We start from the raw sequence: 18,718 nt of genomic DNA, 5'->3' as shown, positions 1-18,718 counted from the left end.
ATACTTACCATACCAAGACTTACAAAGGCAGGCTTAGGTGGATGCTTTTAAATTAGTGATCCTTTTTACAGTGCCCAAATGTTATTTTTCTATGCTCTACTTAAAAAAACATATTGTGCAGCCTATACACACTGATGATATTCCTGAATCCTGCTGCTACTCTGATCTGATCAATATGGACATTTTGTACTTCCTTCCAGCTCAAAATGAGCTGACCAAATTCACTGGTTTTCCCAGACCTTGGTCAGGAATGGCTACACAGTCAAATCAAAGGGGGGAAAAAAACTTCCATCCAACATCCATGCTGGACAATATGTCCAAGCCAGTTATTTTCTTAATGACAATATTGACAATAATAAAAAAGACAAAGGAACAGATAATGAGTGACAATATAAGACTAACACAGAAAGACAGAAAAGACCCAACCTGGTCTATGCTGCCTGGGGCAAACATAATTGTTGATAGAGCCAGAAGGCTGTGACCCTCAAGCAGCATGCTGCTTACACTGCCCTGGCTGCCGGGGATGAGGACACGGGCACTAGTCAAGCTGCCCTCAAAGACCCTCTCTGGTTCTGGTGGATTACAACAAAATAAAATTCAATCAACCCAAATCTCACAGTGTAATTCAAGTTGAAATCTCAAGATTTCTATTCATTTACAAAAACAAGTGGTTGCATCATATTGGTCACATCAAATGGCGACCCCCAGATTAAGATGCACTGGTTTAGGCTACTGTAAGGTAATGTGCAGCATTCTAATTAATCTGCTTTTCTGAATCAATAATAAATCGTAAGAGCATTATGCAAGATAGAGTATTTTGCTTTTTTTGTAGTATTTTGCTTTCAACACATTTGTTGTATTGCTGCCCATCCCAGGTCAGCAGTCAACTATGCTAACTAAGATGAACTTCAGTGAGTGGTGGGTGAAATACCTGTTAAGTTCTTTGCTATTTCTTGTATTTTCACGAGCATCTCAAAGCATGGATGGCTTTCACATGAACCCTTTCCTTTCAAGACTGGCTCGTTTCTGGGAAAAATAAGGTCAAATGATGAAACAGCAAATGCTCTATACCAGCATCTTCTTTTCAAAAGGAAGATTTCTTACCCGTTAAAGCTGATGTAGGTGTAGAGGAGGTAGCACAGACCAATCTCTAGACAGTGGTTAATAAAGGTGCTTTGAAAATGTTGCATCTGAGAAGAAGAAAACTGAGAAATCTTTGTCACTTGCATCACTCCTTCAGCCTGACCCAACCTCCACAGCAGCTGTTCAAAGTTGTCCATTTCTGTTTGAACAAATTCACCTTGTCTGTGAAGACACATACAAGTCAGTTGAGCTCTGCAGCAGTTAACATCAAACTGAGTCCGAGTGATTTGGCTCTCTTACCTAGCTAACATGTCCAAGATGATGTTCCTCAAAAACATGTTGCTCTGCGTGTTGTTACTGACAACATCTGCAGTTAAAGCCGGCCATGAAGGAGACATAGTGGAGTTTCTGTTGCTCACAAGGCTCTTGATCCACTCAATGACCCTCTTATGATCATGGTGTGAGGTGAGGTATGACCACAAGACTTCTGATTCACAGGAGCTCTCTGTGAAGGAAGAAAATGGCATGACGCTAATTGTGTTGTATCTACAGTGCCATCAGTCAGAGATTCACAATTTTTTTGGTGGGTTATACAAAAACATACATCGTATTTACCCAATGGCATATGAACGCAAAGCAGGAGAGAGATCAAAGTTAAATAAATACAGATGTAACAGTAAAAAAACAAGATAACTCTGGTATCCTTCTACACACCCTCAAGGACTTTAGTCCTTGTTCAGCCTGCAGCCTGGCACCTCGCTGTGTCCAGGGGTGTAGTGGTAAAATAAGAGGTGGGTAACGGTAAGGTGGAATGTGCAATGCGATATTGGATTTTTCCGATAAGGCATTCAGAACATGTTTGATGATGGTGGAGGTTATTGTCAATGTAAATAACAATACCAATGGTATTAAATGGTTCTTTAAATGTTGATGAGTGTACATATTGTGACATATATGTGGATAATACAGTGTGATTTTTGAATGTTTAAAGTTGCAATTGGGGAATAAACTCTTTTGAGAAGTGGATAAACTGTAATAAGAGGTGGATAACCTCTATTTCTGAAATCAGAGGTGGATAAAGTGCATTTACTTGCATATAGCCTCCACTACGGCCCTGGCTGTGTCCATTGACAACACTGTTTTATCTGTGGTGGATAAATGTACTTATACTATGTACATTTAGTGTGTTAAAAAAGTGAATAAAGTGTAAAATCTTTTAATAGTTTTATTTCCATATTTCAAATGTAATGGAAACCTTCCACATTCAATTCATTGCTGTTTATTTTCAGTTTGTAAATGCCCGGTATGCCAGATGGCCAGTCCGTCCCTGGTCACTAGGATATACTAGGGACTTAAGCCTTTGAATATCTTTGCTGCATTGGATCAGTCTCCTTTCTAGAACAGGCAAGAGCTTTCTAGCCTTGTGTCAGCAGCGCCTTGCATCGCCCATAGACCTTAAAACAATCAGCGGATGGCGGGAGGGTGCGGTTTTGAAAATTGGTCAAAAAAGTTGGTGCGGATGGATGGCGGACGGATTATGAGTTTTGTGACCCGGTTGCGGATGAAATAATTACCCATCTGCGCATCTCTAATGCTAATATGTACACTTAACTGGTTGAGCAATTGAAGTCATGTCAAGAACATAATATGTGTGTGCATTTTTGTAGCTGTTATTCTGTTATTTTATAAAATCTCCTGTGGAAAGCTATAAACAAAGTGTTTGCCATGAAATCTTCAGATATGAGCCATTAAATATGTTGATAAACTTTTTGGATATTTGCAAATGTATTACATAAATGTTAACTCACTGGGTTTGGACTGATATTGTATAAACCATTTCAGTAACCAATGATCATAATAATCAACTAAAAAAACATTTTATATTGATGTCTCATGTAGATAGGGAGAGTGACTCACTCAGGACCTTCTTCTGTGACAAGAGGATAGAACTCTGCGTGTAGCTGTCCCAATGTCTGACCCAATCTAGCCGCAGTAGACTACACAGGTTGTGTGATGACATGCCAGCTGGCTCACATGCAAACTGCTGCAGTAGACTGTTACATTTTGGATCTGCATGCCCCTTGTCCAAAATCCTGCAAAACATTAAAGGAACACGGCACTGTTTTATGAAATTGGGTTATTCACTATCTCCCCTAGATAAGTGAGCAAAAGCATTTGTCTCCATGCATGCATTGTCTTAGTCCGGCAGCACCACCACTAGCTTAGTTTAGCATAGTGAATGGAATCTCACATCGCCGGATAGCATGTCGTGAGAAAAAGTGAGCCAACAACAACAACAAAAAAACAATTACTTATTGTGGCCTGCATATTCACAACGAGTACAAATGTCAATGCAGACTAAGCGATTTCCTACTACATTATTGGGACTACTTTGGGGCGAAGCAGAGATTGTCTGTGCTGTGGCGAGTGAGACAAGGTACTCATGTGTTGCGCGATATCTCTGCACCCAAGTAGCAGTGCTTCACCTGTGCTTGACGGTGGCTTGTTCCTTTCATTGTAAATGTAACCTGTAAATATAGGGATGAACCCAGATAGCAAGAGGCTGGCGGTCCATTGGGGGCATAGCTGGCGGTCCGCTGCCATTTTGCTCGTCGGTTCTCTGGCAGTCCGCCGGCGGGTTGCAGACAAATTGGCCAATATTTTTCCACAATTGGTCTATAATCTTGTAATTTGTTCAGTCATACTCCATTATATAATTTTATTAACTTTTCTTAATATTCATGACAAGTTAAATTTAAAGAGATGGTGGTCCAACGGCTGCATACCACCAGCGGTCCGCTATCTGCCAATCTGATTTTGCTATCTGGGAAACCACATTTTACAAAGGGCTGCTGTGGCAATATCTGAAAACAAAATGAAATGAACAAATGAAGCAGAAGCTCTGCCCAACCTCCTATTCTCCATGGGCTGACAGGAGGGAGCAGTTGGTTTTTCAATCTTCCTCAGGAGCTCCACCCTTAGCAGCTCTTCATCTGACAAATATCCATGGCCGCTCAACGTCTCAACCTACAGAGCGATAACAACTTAGCACACATCTGAAAAGCTTCACCAGTGAACATTTTCTTCAAAATGTTTTTCATTTCAATGCCTGCATTCAAATACTAATTTTACTTTTTTAAAACATTTTCTGTAACATATTGTTTAGCCTTACAATGTAGCATTTGTTGAGTACATAGAATTGCTAAGCATTTTTATTTGAACTGAACTGTTGCCTGCCGGTCTCCTGCACTTCTCCCCAAAAAGACTCTGTTTCCCAAAGGAATCCTCAACGCCATCATTCTCTAGCAGCGATCAGCTCACTGAATTCTGTATTCAAAGGATTTTGTGTGGATCATCCCCAGACATGCTGGATTTTCATTTTTCAAATATTTCAAAGTAAAGACGATGACATTTTATGGCATGATCAATGCTGCCAACTGGTTGACTTGAATCTACCTTAGAATCTATGATGTTGACTGAATGTATAAATCATAGTAGCTTAGATACTGCTTTCAAGAAACTGCCGCTATGCTTTCAAGTAGGCTACTTGCAACGCTTATTTCAGTCTTGCTTCAAAAACATACAACTAGATTCATGTATCTGCGTTGAGTCTACACAGCTAATACCCTGACACAAATAGTTCTCTGTTTAAACTATAGCTCACCTAAACTATGCATGTGGCATACACTCAGTTGGAATTGCATTTCTAGTTTCTTCTGCTACTACATGTAATTAACCTGGAAGCCAGCCTGAATGTAATCCCACCAACAACATTTGAAGTCGGGAAATTTGGTCTGGCATTGCTCCATTGACAAGCCTCTATGCCTGTATAAGAATCAGCCGACCAATCAAATAATCCGGGAAGGCCTTATACAATGATGGACAGAATGAGTCTGGCTATGCCAGGCTAATATATACTACTACTACTACTACTAAATATATAATAATAATAATATAAAAAATATAATTTGGTTTCATTGGTAGTGCAATCCTGCATAGAGAGATAATTTGATTACTTGTTTACAACTATAGGAATTATAGGATGGCCTATTTATATAAGACTTCCTATAGGACATATAGCTTACCTACTCATTTTTGAACACTTCACCAGTGTTTGTAACTAACATTACGACCTCACTTACCACAAAATCTCTTAGGTCCTTGTCCTCTGTGTGGAGGCATATGCTATGGAGCTGTTCCTTCACACAGTAGCCCTAAGACCAAACAAACAATGTGAGAAAGGCTAAGGAGTTAAGTTAGTATTCATGCCATATTTTATTTAGAAACAACTTCAGTCTCCCCCATCTCACCATGTTCCTGAGCAGAGATATGGCCTGACCCAAATCATGGTGCTGGAGGCAACAAAAGACCTGTAGCAAGCCACTCTTCTTAATATCGTCAAGGCACAATTCAGGGCTGGCTTGCCGTCTCAGAAAGGCCTGTGCCCAGGGGATCTGGCAAGTTGTAACAGCATGCTGGACGAGCTCCTGAAGGGCCAGACAACAAATATCATATAGCTGTTACAAAAGTTTTCCACTTTAAATAACATTAACAGTTAACCATATTGATGGCTACGTGAAAATACTGTATTTTTGTTGCCTAACCAAATCATTTGGAATAAAAATGTAAAATATGTCTGTACTTCTATAGGAAGGTGGCACATGTCTTTCATTTCTTCTTCTTCTTCTGACTGCGCTGAGGTGACCAGACGGTCACACTTGGAGTCCCAAGAAAGCATCTTCATGTAATTTCGCAAGTCAGAGATGTACCCATCTAGCATTTTCACGCAATCTTGTTGATTTTGATCCAAATCTATAAGTTAATATAGGGGCAAAATGATTACAAATATTTTCACATTGAAGTCCCTTTAGCATAAGAAGTCTTTACTCTACCTGGGTTCATCAAAATGTCAGTTAACCCAGAGCCACATAAAGGTAGAGTTGCGACAACTCCATTGACGCTAATTTTCCATTTTTTTCCAACAATGGCCGCTCATGGAAGCCTCAAAGAGTTCCCGGAAGTTAATAATTAATAATAGCAGCAGTGCGGTTACAGCAGTATAGACTGTTTGTAGCCAACTTTTCAGACTCAGATTTACATTATTGGCTCATCCGAACAATAATAATAACAGTAATAACAGTAATAGTAGTGAAGTAATAGTATTAATAATAGCCTAACCTAATTATAATAATAAACTATTTATGTATTGCCAGTGGTGTAGTCTACGTAGAACGCAGGTATACGCCGTATACACACATCAAAATTTTGGTTATTTCAGTATACTCACCTAAAATGTTCAGTATACCTACCCACTTAAAATTCATTTTTCAATATTTAGGAAAACATGCCAGTGAATTTCGCTAGGTAGGCTTCCCCCCGACCCCGAGCTGCCAGGTTAAAGCAGCAGCACAGCAGCGTTCCAGGTTTTTAGTTGAGGACGACGAGGATGGCCAGGTGCAAAGGACAGCAAGACCTTCGGAACTTTTTTTAAAGGAGAATTCCGGTGTGATATTGACCTAAAGTGTGTTGAAACATGATACCGAGTGTGAACGTATGTCTCATAGCCCATCTCGGCTTGTCCCCTGCACTCCAAAATCTGGCGCTAGTTAGCCGATGCTACCAACAGCTTTTTCAATGGTGGTGCTTCGGCATCGGGCTAGCCATGCAAATAAATCACTGTTTTACACCATTTACGAGGCTCAGTGTATCTCCACACTTCATTGGTAGACTTCCGAGGGCCCTGACATTTAAAACGAGACATTGAGAACTTTGAAAAAGCACTGGTAGTTTACTTACAAGACGATTTATACAGACAGTATCTTCACGAAGTTTAGCGTTTGCAGCCATCTTGAATTTAGTCACGATAAGTCGAGCGACGAGTAAGAATGAACAGGTATGATAAGGGATCAGATTCCAAAAATAATTCTGTGGAAATGCATGGATTCCAGTTTCTTCCAGTAGCAGCAACTGGAATCCATGCATTTCCACGGAATTATTTTTGGTTGGACGTTTTTGGCTGGACGTTTGTGGCAGAAACGGCATCATCCTCAGCCCGGATAAATTCGTCTTCGCCGCACCCACAGTGGACTTTGCGGGCTTCACGATAACCATGTCTGACGTACGGCCATGCAGCCGTTACCTGGAGGCTATCGGAGACTTCCCACGTCCGCGCAGTCAACCAGGTGGCCTACGCCTTCAGCATGGCCGAGCGCATGCAACCGTTCCGGAAACTCCTACTGCATGGAGTACGCTTCGAGTGGTCTCCGGAATTGGAGGACGTTTTCCGTGAATCAAAGGAGAAGATCGTCCAGGAGATCGAGCGTGGCGTCCGCATCTTTGAAAAGTCCAAGCCAACATGCCTTGCCACGGACTGGTCAAAAGAAGGCGTCGGCTTCTGGCTGTTCCAGAAGCACTGTCAGTGCACGCCGGTCAGGCCCTTCTGCTGCACTGATGGATGGAAGGTGACCCTGGTTGGCAGCAGGTTCACACATGCGGCCGAGTCCAGACACGCGCCCGTAGAGGGCGAGGCGCTCGCAGTCGCTGATGCATTAGACAAAGCACGCTACTTCGTGTTGGGCTGCAAGGACCTGATCGTAGCATCAGTACCGTGAGGACATCACATCAGCTGATGGGCTGGTCCTGTACAAGGATAGGGTAGTCATACCACCCTCACTCCGTGGTGAAGTACTGAGCGCCCTGCACGCTGCCCACCAAGGCGTTTCCATGATGACCGCCCGTGCAGAATCGTCTGTGTTCTGGCCGGGCATGTCGGCGGACATCTGCGCCACCCGGAATGACTGCGAACACTGCCACCGGATGGCACCCTCTCAGCCCACGGCACCACCGACCCCACCTGTCATGGCCGTTTACCCCTTCCAGGCTGTGTGTTCAGACTTTTTCATGCACAGGGGTGTACACTACCTTGTGGTAGTTGACCGCTACTCGAATTGGCCTATCATCTCGAGGTCAATGGGGGCGCCACAGACCTCATATGCCACCTACGCCGTGCCTTTGCCACATACGGGACGCCTGAAGAGCTTGCATCGGAAGGGGGGGCCAGAGTTCACCTCCGCCGAGACCAGGTCTTTCCTTCGCAGATGGGGCGTACACCACCGCCTCTCATCGGTGGCCTTCCCCCACAGCCCTGGGGGGTATTGTACCGTTATTTCGGGAATAACATTAGAAGCTACGAAATTTTGATTTGTACTGCAGTAACGGTAGCCAGGTGGTATTTATCTGTGCAGTATGTACATTGAGTAAACCTCCCTCATGATACCTTGACGTGCTAGTGAGAGAACTAGCAGCCTGGGCTTTTAGCTCAATTACTAGCACGCTCGCCTCCCGATCCAAGGTGCTAGAGAGCAAATATACATTCACAAGCTCAAAAAGCGCAAAAATATAGTATATAAGTATACACTACAATTCCAGCTGTTACTTGTCAAACAAAGGCCATCTTAGTGCAAAAAGTTGACCAAACCAATACCTGTGGTGAAGCATGGGCAATAACAGAGGAGGAAAAGTGGGGTGAGCATGCAATCAAACTGATGTTTCACTTCAGCCAGAACTGTCTGACCCACCTGCTATAAACTCACTCCTTCCTCTCTTTCATGAAAAAGCTGCCAGCTTTGCCATGGTCAGACATGTTGTAAAACAATTGACAACAAAAAAGGGCCACCTAAATTCTGGCCAGGTCCCAGTTATGGCATTTGACCAACCACTATACATTTTGGGCAGCTGTGGCCCACTGGTTAGCACTCCAGTCCTGTAACCGGAGGGTTGCCGGTTCGAGCCCTGACCAGTGGGAACGGCTGAAGTGCCCTTGAACCTAACCCCTCACTGCTCCCCGAGCGCCACCGTAGCAGGCAGCTCACTGCGCCGGGATTAGTGTGTGCTTCACCTCACTGTGTGTTCACTGTGTGTTGAGTGTGTTTCACTAATTCACGGATTGGGATAAATGCAGAGACTACATTTCCCTCACGGGATCAAAAGAGTATATATACTTATACTTATATACAAAAATGCACATAGAGATGGCTCTATGGAACACAATTGGATAATTTTAGATGGAAGTAGTTGAACAACTGCACTATGTGATAATGGGGTGGCTACCTCTGGAACAGCAGACTCCTTCTAAAGGGTGGACTGCATGGAAACCATTTCCAGAAGTAAAGGATGCCTTCATTGCTGACAGCAAATCCTTTTCAACTGCTTAGCCAGGAATCAAACATGTTTGCATTGCTGGAGAAGTACACTTGTGTTCTTTACGATAAGAAAACGGATCTTGAAAAAGTCAATGATCTCAGGAAGGACTTGTTTTCTCAAATATGTCTTTCAATGGAAAATATCCCTTCCACACTGGCTGCACTGATACAGCATTCAAATAGAGCAGTGTACCAAGCTAGCATTTGGTCCAAAGGTCTGTAGGCTACCTAGTCAGTGCCTTCTCCTGAAAAATATGGATGGACCAAATTAGATTAGATTAGATTTTTGGATACCTTTATGGACACTTTTACCAGAGGCAGCCAAAGTATGTAGAGAACCTCTTAAGTGTGGCAGCAAAGGTGAGCCTCTCTGCTCTCGAAAGTGCCGATGCCAGGATGCTGGGTTGCCTTGCACAGTAATATGCCAATGTGCCAGAGCATGTGAATAGATGCAAATATGCAGTATGTAGACTAGGACTAATGTAATCTAGTGTGGTGTTTTACTGTGTCTTAAGAAGTTGCAGGGGACATGTGTGCTTAATTGTATGTTTTTTTATGAGGTCTGCCTGAGGTGCTTAAGTGTCTGTGTTTATAGTATCCTTGAGACAATTGGTGGATATATAGATAGCCATAGTGTAGCCTCCAGCGCATTGTTAACACAGCTAAGAGGATCATTGGAGCACCACTCCCCTCCCTGCAGGACATTTACACCACCCACCTCACCCGCAAAGCACTAATGATTGTCAAGGACACAACCCACCCTGCACACGAACTGTTCAGCCTCCTGCCCTCTGGAAAGAGGTACAGGAGCCTCCGCTCCCGCACCACCAGACTTGCAAGTAGCTTCATCCACCAAGCAATCAGGATGCTGAACACTCTACCCACTCTCCCATCACTGACAGCCCCCCCACCCACCAGCCAGCCAGGAACCTAGGAACCTAGGATCCTGTCTACCCCAACACCCCCCCAGGACCGCCCTGTGGAACTGCACTGTGACTGCACAGTCTAACGTGTTGCTGCTTCCCATCAAGCCTGATGTACTTGAAATGACTGCATATCAATGTGAATATACAGTACACACAAGCTTTAAACTGTAACATGTCAATGTTATCAATGTTATTTATCACTCTGCCACAATACTGCTGCTGCTACTACTACTCTGTCAGAAGGTTACGCTATTACGCTAGGACTATAAATATACAACACAACTACCTCTATTTTTTTTATATATGTTCTATATTTTGATATATGTTCTATATTTCAGTCTCGCACTTTAATGTCTATATGTGGTATGTCTGTATATTTTTATTTTTTATTGTCTATGGCTATGTCTATGTCTACAGTATGTCTATGTCTGTATTTAAAGTATGTCTATGTCTGCATGGGAAAGTAAGAAACGAAATTTCAATAATATGTATGACCAGTGCATGTAAAGAAATGGACAATAAAGCCGACTTGACATGACTTGACTTGACTGATATTGTCTGCTTAAAACAGAGACATATCTATAAGATATGTTATACCTAATTTCATGCTTTTAGGAGGTTGTGTAGGTGGCCTTTGAGATAGCTGCCAAGTGTGTGGATAGGCAGTGCAGCCTTTTTTCAATTTCCTTAAAAATTCACTTCCCGTTTGAGATTTCTTGGAGTAATCTTCCAGGATAACGTAGGATCACTCAAGGGACATATATCAAATTTCAAGCTGAATCAGCTGTTAATTATATGGGTGGCCATTTTAAATTTCTTCGATAACTCACTTCCTGTTTGAGATATTTTTGGGCACCTCTTCTAGGATGTCTTAGGATCACCCAAGGAACATGTATACCAAATTTCAAGCTTTTAAGAGGTTGTTTAGGTAGTGTTTGAATCAGCTGCCAATTTTGTGGGAGAGTGCGGCATTTTTCAATTTCTTAAAAAACTCATTTCCTGTTTGATATTTTCTTGGGCACCCCTTCTATGATGTCTTAGGATCACCCAAGGAACATGTATACCAAATGTGAAGCTTTTAAGAGGTTGTTTAGGTGTTCTTTGAATTAGCTGCCAATTGTGTGGCGGGGAGCGCAGCATTTTTCAATTTCTTTAAAAACTCACTTCTTGTTTGAGATATTTTTGTGCACCCCTTCTAGGATGTCTCAGGATCACACAATGAACATACATACCAAATTTCAAGCTTTTAAGAGGTTGTTTAGGTAGTGTTTGAATCAGCTGCCAATTTTGTGGCGGGGAGTGCAGCATTTTTCAATTTCTTTAAAAACTCACTTCCTGTTTGAGATATTTTTGGGCACCCCTTCTAGGATGTCTTAGGATCATCCAAGGAACATGTATACCAAATTTCAAGCTTTTAGGAGGTTGTGAAGGTGGCTTTTGAATCAGCTGTCATTTGTATGGGTGGCCATTTTGAATTTCTTCAAAATCTCACTTCCTGTTTGAGATATTTTTGGGCACCCCTTCTAGGATGTCTTAGGATCACCCAAGGAACATGTCTACCAAATTTCATGCTTCTATCCACCGCATAACGTTTTTCACATAATCTCCCCTACTAGTTCATGTTTATGAGTTCATAGCCTGGTTATTTATCGAAGGACTTACACGGTTACGGTTAACTTAGCATGCCCACCATTACACTAGAGATGTTAAAAAACTATTTTTACGTAAAACTACTTCACGTAATTTATTAAATTAAAGTATTTAGCTCAGATCAGTGACTACCAGAGGAAACGCGGGGGAGAAAACTCAAACAAGTTAATGTTAGACTAGCTGTGTTACCGGTTCTCGTTGCAAAATCAAAATTTCACGAGTTCCATTCGCTTTTGTAGGCTACACGCAGTCTCAAAAACACTGTTTACAGCTTTTCGAGTCACTGTACGAGGTAATTTATTTTATAGCGATAGGCCTAATTTAGATACACTTATGGGGTGGGTGCAATTGCGTTTTCTAAAGAATCTCCCGTCTTGATTTTGTACAGAAATTAATATTAACACATACGTAAAAGGGTGGAAAAAAAGGTCACCTTATATAGCAGGCTAAGATATAAGGTCTGGAATTTAATTTAATATTGTTGTAATGTTAGGATAACTACATACTTTACACAATAATTGCACTGTGTTATAAATATTGTATATCAATGCATTTATTGACTGTCAATTACCCAAAATCGTGGCTCTGTCTATCATTGAACAGTAGCCTATTTAATGCATTCTAATCCATTGTCAATCACTTCCGGGAACTATTTGAAGTTTACATGAACCACGTGACCTTAATGAATTTTGAACACCCATTGTCGCAACTCTACCTTTATATGGCTCTGAGTTAACCCATACAGCTCATCTTTGTTATGAAAACCATTTATTGGAACGCCATGCTTACCTCAACTTTTTAACTGATCATTTTGACATTTAAAAAAACAATCATACATCAATGTATACACAATACAAATCCAATTTTCCTTAAGGTTAAAGCAGACACATTTACACAAAGCATCTCATAAAACATACAATTTTATTAAATGAATGACAATAAAAACAGCTTTCCTACCTTCTGTTCCAGTCAGAATGCTCCGGACTTGTGTGCTGAGGAAAGTGTAGGTGATACTGAGCAGTTGTTCAGAAAACTGTTTGCTCTGAGACTCTGTGTGTGTATCTCTGATTGCTGCACACAGTAAGTCAAGGGCAGGGCACAATTCCTGAACATCTAAACAACCACAATAAACAACAACAAACAATAAATATATACCATACAGACAAAGACACAGTCATTTAGATACAGATAGAACTAATTAAAGTAGTAAGACAAGACAACCAGATATGATTCTTTGAACTATTCAAAGCTTACAATCTTGGTTTTGGATTCTCAAACGTTTGTTTTTGTTTGTTAATGGTAGTGAGTTCAATCCTGTCGTTATGAGACGGGTAAGTCCCTGACCTGTCACAGATGTGTCCATATGTATGCAACATTACTAGGTGTATGACATAAGAATCGGTGCTTTCCTTACTCTTTACTTGTAGATGGGTGGAGACTGTAGATGTCTGTTCAAGGGCACTATATCCACCACGTGGGCAAAGAATATTCTCTTTGCTTTTTAAGAAGAAGTCAACTGTGTCTAATTGGTGGTTCTTCAGCCCTGCCTAGAAAAAAAAGAAAACTTCCTCATTTGGGTTGCCACACTAAGACACTGAGAAGCCAGGATAATGTGTGAATTGTCACCCTACTTGCAGAGCATGAATGGGGATGGAGCAACGCCCCCAGCCGTTGAGGTGACAAAGGGAATCGACGGTGCCAGCACTGCCAAATACCATTAGCCTGTTAAGGAGTTCCTCCTGAGAAACACCAAACAGCACCAGGGAAAGGTCTGAATCTATAAAAGATCACAGTAGATACATATATTCAACAGCAATTTGTACAAAATAGAAAAATAAAATGAAATGTAACATTACCAATATTTTTTTTTTTTCCAAAATCAAATAAAATGTGCTATTTTTATAATCATAACAATCGTATAGGCAATTGCTATACGTAGTCAAGCTACAAAAATGTACTGTATAGCTTGTCCAGCATCCTGACTGCATTGTAGTCAGAGGTCTAATATCTTAACCTTAATCACAGGATACAATCTCGGGTAATGTAGATGTTTGCTAAATAGGGTAGTACTGAATTATACAAGCAAAAATGCTACAAATCTGAACTTGCACTAGCAGCTACAGGCAAATGATCAGAAACAAATCAAATTTGGCCATCTATGCCAATACATTACATTAGCAATCAAATTGACACAGGTGTTCTCAGTCGATGATGCTGTCACATTGAATTTGGGCGAACTAAGTTGGGCCAGAAACAATTGGACTGACAAGGGAATGTTTAACCATTGCAAAAAAAATAACCTAGAAATGCAGAAAAAATGCAAAGTAGTCTAAATATTTTAGATTGAAATTGGATCGGAAGAATTTTCAAAAGCCTTTAATTAAACAATTTCACTAGTTATATAATCCCATGTATTACACTTTAAGTGCACAGGTCAACAGGCTTACAACATGGAAAACAAAATAATGAATTAGTCCATAGAAATAGCTCACTGCCTGTTAAGGTGAGAGGAAACAGTATTTGAGATGAGAGCTTCATTTTGAGGACTTGTGTATACTTGATATTCTTGATATTGACCTACTGCTATTAAAATAAATTGACTGTAACAATCAGCAGACAGTTGATTAGAAAATCTGACAGTTTACCTTTTAGCAGTAGACAATGTTGCTCTCCAGAACAGAGTTGGACAGGCAGACATGAGGTGTTTGTGTAATGACAGGTGACATTTTGACTGTCCAGGTCCATGTAGACCACCAGGGTGCTTTTGTTAAAAGGACACGTAACAGTAAGAACAGCTGAGAACTTAGAAACTGAGAGCATAACTGGAGTCGCCTCAGCTGGGGCCTCCTTGATCAAAAAGCCACACCATAGTCTCTCACTGTCCCTTGAGAGTTTTGATGACGCTATGGCTTGTCTGCACTCTATGTGAGGGGAATCCTTGTACCATGGTGTAATTCGCATCTGCTGGGACAGAGTGGTGGGTATCTTGGCTCTGGTATTCAATAATGTCAACTGAGACTCCCAGGAGCTGCCAAGAGTTAAGAACATGTAGGTGACTTCAACTGCTACAGAACTAAACAGTAAACACATTCTAAGTGACAGAAACAAAGGTAAACACTCTACCAGTCATTGTGAAAGGTCAAGTCCAGTTCTGAGTGACTGTGACAAGAACTCAAGAGATCCTCTTGATCAGTTGTATCTTGAGGCTTGAGAGGAAGATGACTGATAGCCTTCTGACTATGCAAGTGATCTGGGTAAGTCCTACAACAGAACATTTTAGTCAGCACAGTTTCATAATACTCCTCCTCTGGCAATTATCTACAATGTCTTATATGCTCATTTGTGGGTAGATTCAAAATTAAGCTAAGCGCTTGACATTATTCATGCAGAACACATTGCACTTGCTTTTTTGCTCTTCTGGTTAGATGCAAAGTGCATTGCATTGTCTCTGTACTTGTGCTCTGCACAATGACAATAAAAATGAATGTGATCCAGTGTTTCTCAAACTTTTTTTCTGGGGACCCACTTTTTAAAAATGACAGACCATCGCGACCCAATTCACTTCAGATATAACATGCAACCACCAATATGGCCCAAAACGTCGATGTTTTAGGCCACAGGTTCTCAAACTTTTCTATAACCATTCTACAGTCCCATATCTAACTGGTCGGATATATATCTAGCGCCTTCTAGGTCTGGCCCACTACTATTATAGGGTTTGGTGATGCACTGACTCCTCTCACAATTCCACAATCTCAATTACACTCATGAAACAATGTTAAATATGTTCAAAGTTGTTAAATTCTAGCTCAGTTTTGTACACACACACACACACACACACACACACACAACTTCAGGTTGTCCTCATCCTGCTTTGAACACGGTTGTGTTGCATTTTGAGCACCATCAGCTTGGGAAGTTGGAAATGACTAGCCTACCGAAAAGATACATTTTAATGTACATCTGAGAGTTTGGGGATATTCTGGCATGCTACGCAGTCATCGCTCTTCAGCATATAGTAAGCTGCTCCTGTATTTCTAAAGACAAGGATAAACCGACATGATTTTGTGAAGCTACATGCTCAGAGAATTTAAAAAATCAATTGTGACACCCAAGTCACACATGTGATCAATGCTTTGCTAACCTCTGGCACATTTCCAACAGTTTTCAAAGCGGCTCGGGTAACACCGTTACTTAAGAAACCTTCTCTCAACCCTGCTCAAGTTGAGAACTATTGTCCTGTCTCAGTTTTACCCTTCCTATCCAAAGGTATCGAACGGGCAGTCTCTAAACAGGTCTCTGAATTCCTCTCACGGAACAACCTTCTTGATCTAAACCAATCTGGTTTCAAGAGTGGCCACTCAACCGAAACAGCGCTGTTGTCTGTGACAGAAGCCTTAAAAGAAGCCAGGGCACGGTCATCAGTACTCATTCTGCTTGACTTATCAGCTCTCTTTGACACGGTTAATCACTATATCCTTCTCTCTATACTCTCAAACATGGACATCACAGGCTCGGGTTTGAATCCTACCTCACAGGGTGCTCGTTTAATGTATCATGGCTATCTTACCACAGGGGTCTCCCAGGGCACGGTGCTGGGCCCCCTTCTCTTTGCTATCTACACCATCTCTCTGGGTCCGATTATCCACATGGCTTCTCATACTACTGCTATTCAGATGACACACAGCTCTATCTGTCATTTCCACCTGATGACCCTTTGGTCTCTACATGGATCTCTGATTGCCTCTCAGACATGTCTACATGGATGAAGGCACACCACCTCCAGCTAAACCTCTCAAAAACCAAACTGCTTGACCTCCCAGCTAAACCTACTATCCACCATTACATCATAACATCAAAACTTACTCCCTGTCTGTTGCACCTACCAGGGCTGCAAGAAATTTTGCTTAATATGCAAGTAATATTCTCCGATCATGTTGCCTCAGTCGCCCGGTCGTGTCATTTCGCACTTTACAACATACAAAAAATCAGGCCTTACCTGACTCAATATGCTACCGAAATCCTGGTACAAGCCATAGTCATCTCACAACTTGATTACTATCGCCCTCCTGACAGGTCTTCCAGCCTGCACAGTGAAACCCCTTCAGATGATCCAAAACGTGGCAGCGTGCCTGGTCTTTAACTAACCCAAAAGGGCACATGCTACCCTGCTGCTCACCCAGCTACGCATCAAATTCACATCACTAATGCTTACCTACAAAGTAGTCTCCGGATCTGCTCCCACTGTCTTGAATGCCCTTATACAGGCATATGTAACCTCCCGACCGTTGCGCTCCTCAAATGAACGATGTCTGGCTCTGCCACCTATACGCTCAGGGCAATCAAAACTTTTGTCATCTGTTGTTGCCCGTTGGTGGAACGCACTACCAATTCCTGCCAGAGCAGGAGCGTACCTCTCTACTTTCAAAAAACTCTTGAGGACCCATCTCTTCAGAGAGTATCTCCTCTCATAGCATACCTACAACTAGACTTGCTAATTCCAACACTTACCACCTGACTAGAACTGACACTTGACTGTATGGAAGAAGCACTCACTGCTGCACCTTGTCCTCATCACACTCTACCTTGATTGTTCCCTTGTTGTGAGTCACTTCGGATTAAAAAGCGTCAGCAAATGTAATGGTAAACCATGGATTAATAATGGACAAGTATCGGAATTGCAAACGGTATAATGCCCAATTCATGCACAAAGCTGACTGGAGGGGCGATAAATAACCACCAAGTGTAACTTGAAAGGCTCAGTTATCATTATAGCATGACATTCAAACTAGATGTACCACATAGCAGTACAAAATATGACGCCGCTCAGTGCTGCACATTTTCGCCGCAAAAATAAGTCACATTTGTCAATGTCTCTATTTCCTACTCCATCCCCTACTCTTGCAACTTTTGTGTATGTGAATGTGAGTATGTGTGTGTATGTGAGTGTGAGCATGTGTGTGTTTGCTTTTGTGTATATGTGTATTTTTAATCATCCATTTCTGTTGACTGAGCTATAGGACCTCACTTGTACCACTCTATCAAGCAATAAAAGCCATTTAATTTGTTTTATTTAATTACCTGAAATATTCATTTAGGTCCACAGCTATAACTAGGTTATGGCTGGTTACTGCAACAGCCATGCTGAGATCTTGCGATATTTGCAGGAGGCAGAAATCAGATTGACATACTGCATCTTTTTGGAATAGTGCAAAATCCACAGTGGCTAGATGCTGCCCCTCAGTGCTGTCAAACATGTCTGTGAGCTAGAGTTTAAAGAGCCTGAGACAACAATGTATGCAAATGACTATTAAAGTATTAAACATGGTAGAACTGCATTAAACAAGAAATAACCATAGGTTTCAATATAGAGAGAAGCAAAACAGTACATGTAAAAATGATAAAAGGATACATGTGATTCCAGAATTGGTCAGAACAAAAAGCATTCCCCGCCAGATCTGACAGTCTTTCTGCGAGGCGTTAAGGGGCAGAGTGATGATGCACGCAGATACCATTTCTGGAGTAGCATGTCCTCTCTGCCACAACAGCTGCACCAAAATATGCGAGTTTAGCAGCAGATAACACCAGCTGTCAGCAAATGACAGCAACTTCAAGGACACCAGATCAGTCAAACCTGCAAAAAGATTGTCGTATAACAAGCATAAATGAAATAACAATCTTTGTGTTCTTCAAGCAAAATTACTACGCATACAAAACACACTAACACCTAATACCTATTGCATTGCAATAGTCTAGTTCAGAAATAAAAATAGCCTGCACAAGAAGTAATGATCTATTGTCTGATCTTGTAAGTATTAATGTCAAGAAGACATGTTTTTTTTAGAAAGACACATACTG

The 18,718-nt window shown here is 41.5% G+C and overlaps 1 protein-coding gene across 3 annotated transcripts in view; it reads right to left on the bottom strand.

Annotated features, from left to right (window-relative positions):
- The window catches only part of spg11 (SPG11 vesicle trafficking associated, spatacsin), a 79,330-nt gene that overhangs the window by 56,555 nt on the left and 4,057 nt on the right, over positions 1 to 18,718 (bottom strand). For all 3 annotated transcript variants that reach the window (XR_006034898.1, XM_042108676.1, XM_042108677.1), the window contains exons 3-18: positions 18,273 to 18,494; positions 17,942 to 18,119; positions 14,984 to 15,121; positions 14,506 to 14,888; positions 13,492 to 13,637; positions 13,275 to 13,407; positions 12,818 to 12,973; positions 5,726 to 5,895; positions 5,394 to 5,570; positions 5,226 to 5,297; positions 3,995 to 4,110; positions 3,001 to 3,176; positions 1,384 to 1,588; positions 1,105 to 1,305; positions 932 to 1,026; positions 427 to 572 (exon numbers count right to left, since the gene is read on the bottom strand). Coding sequence is in view for 2 of the 3 variants with exons in the window: in XM_042108676.1 (XP_041964610.1) it covers positions 427 to 572; positions 932 to 1,026; positions 1,105 to 1,305; positions 1,384 to 1,588; positions 3,001 to 3,176; positions 3,995 to 4,110; positions 5,226 to 5,297; positions 5,394 to 5,570; positions 5,726 to 5,895; positions 12,818 to 12,973; positions 13,275 to 13,407; positions 13,492 to 13,637; positions 14,506 to 14,888; positions 14,984 to 15,121; positions 17,942 to 18,119; positions 18,273 to 18,494 (2,714 nt within the window). In the remaining variant the exon portion in view is untranslated. The remainder of the gene's footprint in view (positions 1 to 426; positions 573 to 931; positions 1,027 to 1,104; positions 1,306 to 1,383; positions 1,589 to 3,000; positions 3,177 to 3,994; positions 4,111 to 5,225; positions 5,298 to 5,393; positions 5,571 to 5,725; positions 5,896 to 12,817; positions 12,974 to 13,274; positions 13,408 to 13,491; positions 13,638 to 14,505; positions 14,889 to 14,983; positions 15,122 to 17,941; positions 18,120 to 18,272; positions 18,495 to 18,718) is intronic.

This window comes from Alosa sapidissima, chromosome 11, assembly GCF_018492685.1.
Source record: "Alosa sapidissima isolate fAloSap1 chromosome 11, fAloSap1.pri, whole genome shotgun sequence".
Taxonomy (NCBI): Eukaryota; Metazoa; Chordata; class Actinopteri; order Clupeiformes; family Clupeidae; genus Alosa; species Alosa sapidissima.
Note: the sequence above shows the minus strand (reverse complement) of the source record. Positions and strands in the feature narration are given on the sequence as shown.